The sequence below is a fragment of the Stegostoma tigrinum genome, chromosome 39 (genome assembly GCF_030684315.1).
Source record: "Stegostoma tigrinum isolate sSteTig4 chromosome 39, sSteTig4.hap1, whole genome shotgun sequence".
Taxonomy (NCBI): Eukaryota; Metazoa; Chordata; class Chondrichthyes; order Orectolobiformes; family Stegostomatidae; genus Stegostoma; species Stegostoma tigrinum.
The window spans coordinates 8,028,830-8,037,976 of NC_081392.1; the positions used below are offsets into that span (position 1 = coordinate 8,028,830).

Here is a 9,147-nt window from a genome sequence, read left to right on the forward strand (position 1 = left end):
CGCCCTCCCCCTCCTTCTCCTCCTCCTCCTCCCGGCCGCCGCACTCGGGGCAAATCAAGACACTGGCTCGAGGTACCAGCCCCGCGAAGCTGGTCCTATTTGCCGGGCGTTGAGAGGCGTAGACCTATCGGGAAACGGGGACTGCTCATCCTGCTCTTACGATTGGCAAATAGTGCCGCCCATCATCTAGACGGCCGTGGGGTCCATTGATAGACAGCCCGCTCGCCCAATAGCCGTCGCGTCTACCTTGGCGGGGTGGACCGAAAAACTTGGTTTGAAAACCCCAGGAAATCAAACGTTTTGCGGGGCGAGGTGGGGGTTTAAAATGCCGAGTGCTCACTTTGGAGGGAATTGATGCTCGACCGTGTGTAATCCGCTGTCGAATGTGAGTGACCGACGTTGAGAAGGCCATTTTTGAAACGTATTTTTAACCCTTGTTGCTACGCTACGGGAGAGGCCGGTTGTGATTGGCAGAGCGCCGGGAACAGTATCGGCCAATGGCGGTGGAGATGTTTGTATCACGTTTCAATGACGTGACGGGTGTGGAGTGTGCGGCGGGTGGAGGAGATACCCTTAGGGACTTGAGTGGGCGGGGCCGGCACTGTAGGCGGGGCGATGGGCGAGGTCAAGACCATCAAGTGTGTGGTAGAGTATGAGGCAGCTTTGCGGGAGAGTGAGCAGCGCCTGGTCGTAATGCTCTTCGCCGCGCACTGGTGCGAGTTCTGCCAGATGATTCAGCTATACTTCGACGAGTTCGCCGAATCCTATCCGGAGGTTGCCTTCTACGAGGTGGACATCAACGTGGCCAAGGATGTGGTGCAGCGTTGCCGCATTGAGTGGTTCCCCACTTTCCAGTTCTACAAGACTGGTGTTAAGATCTTTCAGTTCAAGGGACCTAACCGCTGCCTCCTGGAGCAGATGATTCAAAAGCTGCAGGGAGATGCATCACAGTGTACGCCTAAATTAAAGCAGGCCGATACCTAAGGGTTATCTTGTCTGTGTTTTGCTTTTTCTCCTTTTAAGAGTAGTCTCAGAGATTTTAACGGCATAGAATATGAACCCCACAATTCATCTGTCTTTTCCAATCCCATTCTCTAGCACTTGGCCAGTAGTATTTAATTAAAACTCATCAATATTTGCTATCTGAGAGAAAAGTTACATTTTTCCAGCAAGTTTGACAGTGTCTAAAATAATAATTGGTACCAAGCAAACTTGAAGTTAAGACATAATCCCGGACATTCTATTCCAAAGTACAGAGCTGGATTTATCATTTACAAGTAGGCTTTGACAGTGGGTTTAATTTATGTGCTCAATGACATGAATAGAAATATTTTTCCACTTTGAATACTCAGCAATGATCGATCCCAGGTCAGGTTTAGCCCAGTTAAGGACCAATCAAAAGCTGCTTTATTGTTTGTATTTTAGATATTTTTAATCAAAGTGTTCGGACATACTGTTACACATGTTCAGAGCAGGTGGCATATGAACCAGTGCCTTCTGGTTCGGAGGCAGGGTCGCTACCACTGAACCACATTGTATACTTTTGAAACGCGTGTATTTTTCGTTGTTAACATTAGCGCTTTTACAGTGTGGGAATAAAAAGCTCATTTTGTTCAAGCTGGCCCGAAGGAAACAGGCGCTCGTGTGACTCCAAGATTGATGTGAGAGAATAACCCTTTGATTTCAGGGTCACCCGTACTGGGGAAATTGTAGTTGCATTGTTGGAATAGTCTTCAGCATAACTTACTGGGACCAGTGTGCTGGTGCGTCACAACTAGGCCAGTAGAGAGGACTTTAAATTAAATAGCGGGGGAGAAGGATCAAGTTAGGAAAGATTCTATAAGTCAAATGGAGAAGATAAGGCAAAAGAGCATGGCAGCAATTAAGTAAATTGTATCAGAACATGATAGGAAGGGATAGTGTGCTAATCTAGGAGTGTTACAGTAGGAAGGACTAAAGAATAGAAAATAGTAAAAAGATAGAACTAAAGCTTCAAAGCTGAATGCACATGGCATTTGTGACAAAACATGATTTTGCATCTCAAGTAGAAATAAGTAATCATTACAGAGACATGGTTACAAAATTTCAAAAAACGGGGCATGCATACTCATAGTTTATGACATTTGGCAGGAAACTAGGTAAAGATGGAGCGAGCAATTGTTCTGTTAATAGTACCAACACTATTCTTAATCAGGAGAGATGATCTTAGTTTTGGATGTTAGGGTGTAGACCTGGATAGAGATGAGAAATGGGAAAGGTAAAGAAGTCACTTGTATCAGTAGCTTATGGGTATCCTAACTGTGACCACACTTTTGGGCAGGGGTTACAGGATTAGATAATTGGTGCTTATGAGTAGGGTATGGTGAAAATTGTGGGTGATTTTTAACCTTCATCTAGATTGAATTAATGGCAAGGGTAGCCTGAATGGTGAGTTCATAGAGAGTTTCATGACAGTTTCTTAGAACAGCATGTTCTAGAGCTAACCAGAGAACAGACAATGCTAGACCAGGTAATGTACAATGAGACAATATTCATTGATGACCTCAGACTAAAGGTATTCAGGGTGGCAAAGACCAAATTTCCCATTTGGTTTGAGGGAGGAAAGAGTGGACCCAAGACTGGTATTTTAAACTTAAGGACAAACTATAGGAGCAATTATGACAACAGAGCTGGCTAAAGTGACTAGAAACTTAAGTTAAGGGATAGGTCAGAGATATTCGGTGGTAGGCTGCTTCAAATGCTATTTCAATATACTTGAAAATGTACTTTTAAATCAGAAAGAATGATTGTAAAAGATAGATCTTTGGATAACTATGGAAGCTAAAGATAGCCTTAAATGGAAAGACCTCTGCAAAACTGAGTGGCAGGTCAGAAGATCAGACATATATAAAGAACACTAAAAGACTATTCAGGAGGGAGAAATTAGAATTTGAGAGAAAGGTGGCTAGAAATATAACAACTGATTGTAAGAACACTCTAGGCATTTAAAAAGCAACCTAAGTTAGCTGAGTGTTGGTCCTCTACAGAGTGAATTTGAGGAATTAATAATGAAAAATAGGGAAATTGTGCATGAATTGAACAGATATTTTGTGTATTCACTATATATGATAATAAGATGCAAATAATATTGCAGAAATAATCAGGTAATTGTTTGTGAAAGGGAAGTCATGTTTGATAAATTTAATGGAGTTCTTTGAGGAAGTAAAGTCAATATATATAAACAACAACCAGTAAATGCACTGTACTTAGATTTCTAGAAGGCATTTGACAAGGTGCCACATCAAAGGTTACTTTGCAATGTTTAAGATCATGGTGTAGGCAGTAACAATATTAGCATTGATAGAGGTGTTGCTCAGCTAATAGGAAACAATAGGAAACAATAAATGGACATTTTTACGTTGTCAAAACGCAATGAACGTTGTAGCACAAGGACCAGTGTGGGACTTCAACTCTTTCATGGGATACTGGAATTTTTAGACAATATTTTAGAGATTTGTATTGCTAAAGGATAGCTATTGTTAAATTGAAAGGATGCAGAAATAATTATGATGATATTGACAGAGTTGGAGGGTTTGAGCTATAGGGAGAGGCTTAATAGGCTAAGGCTATTTTCCCTGGAGTATCAAAGGTTGGGAGGGTGATGTTATAGAGGTTTATAAAATCATGAGGGACGTGGACAGGGTTAAAAGCTAAGATTTTTTTCCCAGGGTGGGGGAGTCCAAAACTAGAGGGAATATGTTTAAGATGAGAGGCAACTATATAAAGGGACCAAAAGGGCAACCTTTCCAGTCAGAGGGTGGTGCATGTATGAAATGAGTTGCCAGAGGAAGTGGTGGAGGCTGGTACAATTACAACATTTGAAAGGCATCTGGATGGGTGCATGAATAGGAAGGGCTTAGAGAGAGATGGGCCACATGGTGGCAAATGAGACTAGATTAATTTAGGATATGTGGTTTGCATGGACAAGTTGGACCAAAGGGTCTGTTTCCTTTCAGTATTCCTCTCTGACTCTATTTCTTGACAAAAAATATGAATCATCAGGTTTACTAATGAATGTCATTTCTACATCTGAGTATGACTGAGCAAACTGTATGATTTAATCTTTACTCCTTCCTGCCGACACCATGTGTGACGGCAAACTACCTGTCTATGAACAATTGCCTTGTTTTATTTACATTGTGTTCTTCAGATGGCATTTCCAGACGTCATCTTTATTACAGTAAGTTGGGAATTGCTATTGTAGATTTAGTGACTGTGATCATTTATGCCAGGCACTTTCCATTCTTATAGTGAACACTGTTAAAAAAAAATACTCTTGGGGCTCATTTGATTATGTGCTATCCAACAGCTCATTTTTAGGAGATGACATCTCTCACAAGGCCAGCATTTCTTCTTGCCTATCTCTGTTTTCTCTTGGAACACCTCAGACCATTCTATGCTGTGGGGTGACGGTGCCTCCATGCCCTATTAGGGAGCTCTGAGTTTTTGACCTAGTGATGGTGAAGGAATGTTGATACATTACCAGGTCAGGATTGTGTGCGGTTGGAGAGAAACCTGGTGGTGTTCATATGATCTGCTTACTTTGTCCTTCTAGGTCTTGAAGGTTGAGAGTTTGGGAAGGGCGATTGAATGTCACTTGGCAACTTCCTTCCCAAGGCTGGGTAAATAGACTCGCTGTCCTAATGTCTTCTGCCTGCTGGGAGCTGATCTCTCCCATGGTCCTTGACAGTGTCTGGAAACTGGCTGCTGATGTATCCAGCATCTCAAAGTGCCTGCCCATCTGTGCATATCAAGATTTTCTACTGAGTATACTGCAGCAGCAGTACCCATCTGTGACCTCCCTCTCTATCAGCTGGCAAGGGAAACCCCATTCCTGGCTGTAACCCACTTATACCTGAATGACTGCGTACTGAACCCAACTTATGACCACCTTCCAGGCTGCATGCAGTGCCAATATTTGATCTGGTGGCTTGAGAGGCTGAGTAGCCTACTTCTCCTATTTCTAATGTTCTCTGATCTGCTCAGAGTATTAGGATCAGACACCAAAGGATCAGTAATATGAATTTTCAGGCAGACAAAATCAAATAAAATTATAATCTGATCAATTATGTGTATTGTTTTTGTTAAAATTGCTTCACAAAAAATTAAATAACACAGTGATGCTCTGAAACAATTTTCATAAATTCCACATATCAGATAACACATTGAAGTAGTCAGGGTAACATGGATTGGGTAGGGTGTATGAAGACATTGACCGTCACATGCAGACAGTCCTGAAGGATTGCTGCACTGTCAGAGGTGCTGCCTTACAACATAGAACACGTATGCTTTCAAAGGTGGATGTAAACAATTTCATAGAATCCCTACAATGTGGGAGCAGGCTATTCAGCCCATACCAACCCTCCAAAGAGCAACCCACACAGACCCCCTCCCATACCCTATCCCTATAACCTGCATTTCCCATGGCTTATTCACCTAGCCTGCACACCCCTGGACACTGTGGGAAATTTTGCATGGTCAATCCACCTAACCCTCACGGAGATGGGAAGAATGTACAAACTCCACACAGACAGTTGCCCAAGGCTGTAATCAAACATGAGTCCTTACTGTTGTAAGGCAGCAGTGCTAGTCACCGAGCCATTGTGCCACGCAGTACTCCATGGGACTCTTTCAAATAAATGGTTTAAACAACATGCCTGAAAGCATGCACCAAATGTATTATCAAGGAAAAAGGAAGGACACAGTACAGGAGCTGGTTAATATATGGATGGGAATTAGAAAAACAATCTGAGTCTATAGAACAGGCAGCTTAATGCCAGTAGGAGGAAAAGTGCTGGAGTATGTACTAAAAGAGTACTAGATGAACATGTAGGGACTACAGAAACAATAAGAAATATAGCACACATTCCAAAAGGCATGCTAACTGACTTGATTTAAATTTCTGAAAGGATAACAAGAAGTTTAAAAAGGGCAATGCAGTAGCTGTCATATATTGGATTTTCCAAAGGTTATTAGAAAGGTACTTTATGGCAAGACCTTGAGAAAGGTTAAAGTGCAAAGATAGTCAGCTAAATAGACAGCAAATTGTCTAAAAAGCAGAAAACGGTAAGCAGGAGTAAAGTGTAGTCATTTAGTTCAGAGGAAAGTAGAAAGAGATGTTCCACACAATCAACAGAAGGACCACTTATGTTCATAATTTACATTATTCGGTTGGATTTGGTAACAAACAACTCAATACTTATTGATATGGGGTTGGTGGGAGGTTTAGCTAGTACTCAGAAGATACAAGAAGAATTAGGACATTTGCATGCTAGAATTAAGTAGCAGATTCAGTGTTAATATAGAAATACAGGTTATGGGTTTGATTAAAAAAAATAAAAAGACCAAGCCTCGAGGAAAAACAAAACTTAAAGGGATGAATGAGCAAGGCAAACACGAGGAAAAAATGAACAAATTATTATGAGGTTAGCAAAGCTATTAAAAATGCTAACCAAGTATTGGAGATTGCTTTCGAGTGTTAAACATTTCCAAACTAATGAAGTTGTATTAATATGATTGTTTGCAATTAGAATTCACAATCTGTTCTCCATACTATTAAAAGGATATGGAAGCATTGGAGAAAGTGAAAAAAATTACAATGATGGTACCAGAACTGATAAGTATGTTTATGTGGAAGTTTTAACAGGGTAGGACTGTTTCTTTAGAAATTCAAAGATGTACAGAATTTAAAATTATGTATGATTGGATATTTTATGAATGATAATTTTATATATTAATTATTTTATTTTTATTAATGATTTATATTTTAATAGGTGCATAGTATAAAAACAAGGAGCTGACGTTGAACTTGTACAAGACACTAGTTAGATCTCAACTGGAGGTCCGGTTCTGGAGGCACATGATAGTGAGGATGTGAACATATTAGAGAAAGTGTAGAAGTGATTTACAAGAATGATTCCACGGAGAAATTTCAGTTATGATGATAAATTGAAGAATTTGGGACTTTCTCCCAGGAGAGAAGGCCGAGAGAAGATCTGATAGAGGTTTTCAAAATCATGCTGGAGCTTGGTAGAGTAGCTACGGAGAAATTGTTCCCGCTCATAAAAGGGTCAACAACTAGACATTTGAAGACTTAGATTTAAAGTAAACAAAGTGATTGTGAGGCAAGGAACAAAACACTTTTTGCACTGTGAGTGGTTAGGATATGGAATATCAGAGATAATGGGATATGGAATATGCTGTCTTGAAATGTGTTAGAAACAGGTTCAATTGAGGCAGTCAGTAGGTTATTGTGTGATCATTTGGATAGAAGTAATGTGCGAGAGCATGTGGAAAAACCAGATTGACAATGGATAATGACATTCATTTGAAGAGCTGGAGCAGACATGAGGAGCTGAATGGAAGTGACCAAGGCAAATCATTTAAAAGCTTTCCATAAGAGACTAGATGAGTACACGAAAGAAAGGAGAATAGAAACATGTGCTAAAAGCATGCTGAATATGGAATAGAAGGTATAGGTAGACAGTATATCAAACAAGTAAAAAGTATTTGGCTTGTTTCTGTGCTAAGAACAGGAGAGTTCTCCTGGTGTCCTGGCCAATATTTGTCCTCAACTAAAAGCTGAAAAGATTAATTGATATAAAAACAGAAAGTGCTGGACAAACTCAGCAGATTTGACGGCATCTGTGGAGATAGAAAGAGTTAACGTTTCTAGTCCAGTATGAGTCTTCCTCAAATTAATTGATCATTGTCTCCTACGTAAAACACTGTGAATGCAAGAAATACGGATGCATATCACGCAGCATCTGTGGAGAGAGAAGCATAATTGAGAAGTTTGGGTTCATTAACCCTGACTCGGTCATTACAGCTATTTCTAACTAACTTCTTCAGGCAGTTTTGTCATGTTGGGAAGCATGCCTTGAACCCAAGTTTCACGTCTCAGAGGTAGGGAAAGGACCAGTGCACCACATAGTACCATGAATGAATTGCTTTAGGTATTTTGTTTTGGTATTTTAATCAACCTGTCCAGGTGTAGTACTACTCATCTCTTGGGCAGGTGCGACTTGAACCCTTGTCTCCTGGCTCAGAGGTAGAGACATTACCCTTACACCACCGGAACCTCAACAGATCATTAGTTCACTGATATTTCACTGAATCTGTCCGGTGCAAATTCAGATCCGCTGACTCTGATCCTTTTGAATAGAATTGTGGTGGCTGCGAAATCGCCGTGATGGACCTTCTGATAGGCTGCTTGCGCCGTCAATCAACCCCATTCTAGCCAATGGAGCTGATATCTTTCCGACCCATCCATGAAAAGGTAGCAAATTGTAGCGGCCAATGAGAATCAGCCAATGGGATGTTGACGTCGATCTTCGTCACAACTGGGTGCGGGTTTGAGGGCGGGGCCAGTGGGAAGGTGGGCACGGACCCGGAAGCAGCATGGTGGTGAGACACGTGGAGGACGCCAAGCAGTTCCAGAACCTGTTGAGCCAGACCGAGCAGCTGGTTGTCGTCATGTACTCGGCCGAGTGGTGTAGCAACTGCCGCATGATCCGGCCGCATTTCTACAACCTCTCCGAGCAGTTGACCAACATCGTCTTCGTGGAGGTGGATGTCGACGACGCGGAGCCGCTCGCTCGGTCCGCTGGCATCACATGCATGCCCACCTTCCACTTCTTCAGGCGCTCGGCCAGAATGGGAGAGTTCTCGGGGACCAAGAGGGAGAAGTTGGAGCGCCTACTGGACGAACTGCAGTGAGCGGCCTGTTAGAAATTTAGAAAAAAATAGACAGGGAAAAACGAAAGCCCAAAAAAAACCTGGAGTTTGAATTCTCTGGATTAATAAAAGTGCAGCTAAAAATATATAACCAGAGAAAGTAAGGGAGGCAGTTTTCAAAATTCATCTTTGGAATGTGCCCGTCACCTTCTCCAAACAGTGATTATGGTGGATTTTGATGGCTATTTCAGACAGTAGTTAAGAGTCAATCACAACAGTTGTGACCACCAATGGGATTTTGGAAGTTTTGTATTGTACAGGGAATCTGGCACATTATTTTGGATCAGGACTGGTTTAGAGTGGAGCTTGCAGTATATGTTTTAAAAGAGCTAACATTTATATGGCATCTTTCACATTTTAAGGAGGTATAAT

The 9,147-nt window shown here is 41.5% G+C and overlaps 2 protein-coding genes across 2 annotated transcripts; both read left to right on the forward strand.

Moving 5' to 3' along the window:
* The first annotated feature begins 21 nt into the window (after positions 1 to 21).
* LOC125447814 (thioredoxin-like) lies at positions 22 to 3,889 on the forward strand. Its single transcript, XM_048522563.2, has one exon. The coding sequence runs from the start codon at positions 616 to 618 to the stop codon at positions 982 to 984; it is 369 nt and encodes a 122-aa protein (XP_048378520.1). The 5' UTR covers positions 22 to 615; the 3' UTR covers positions 985 to 3,889.
* Positions 3,890 to 8,439: 4,550 nt separating this feature from the next.
* Positions 8,440 to 8,927, forward strand: LOC125447682 (thioredoxin-like). The gene has a single exon (XM_048522299.1). The coding sequence runs from the start codon at positions 8,440 to 8,442 to the stop codon at positions 8,755 to 8,757; it is 318 nt and encodes a 105-aa protein (XP_048378256.1). The 3' UTR covers positions 8,758 to 8,927.
* The last annotated feature ends 220 nt before the right edge of the window (positions 8,928 to 9,147 follow it).

Excerpts from the sequence above, each read along its gene's own strand:
- LOC125447814 (XM_048522563.2), top strand. The coding sequence starts at position 616 with ATGGGCGAGGTCAAGACCATCAAGTGTGTGGTAGAGTATGAGGCAGCT.
- LOC125447682 (XM_048522299.1), top strand. The coding sequence starts at position 8,440 with ATGGTGGTGAGACACGTGGAGGACGCCAAGCAGTTCCAGAACCTGTTG.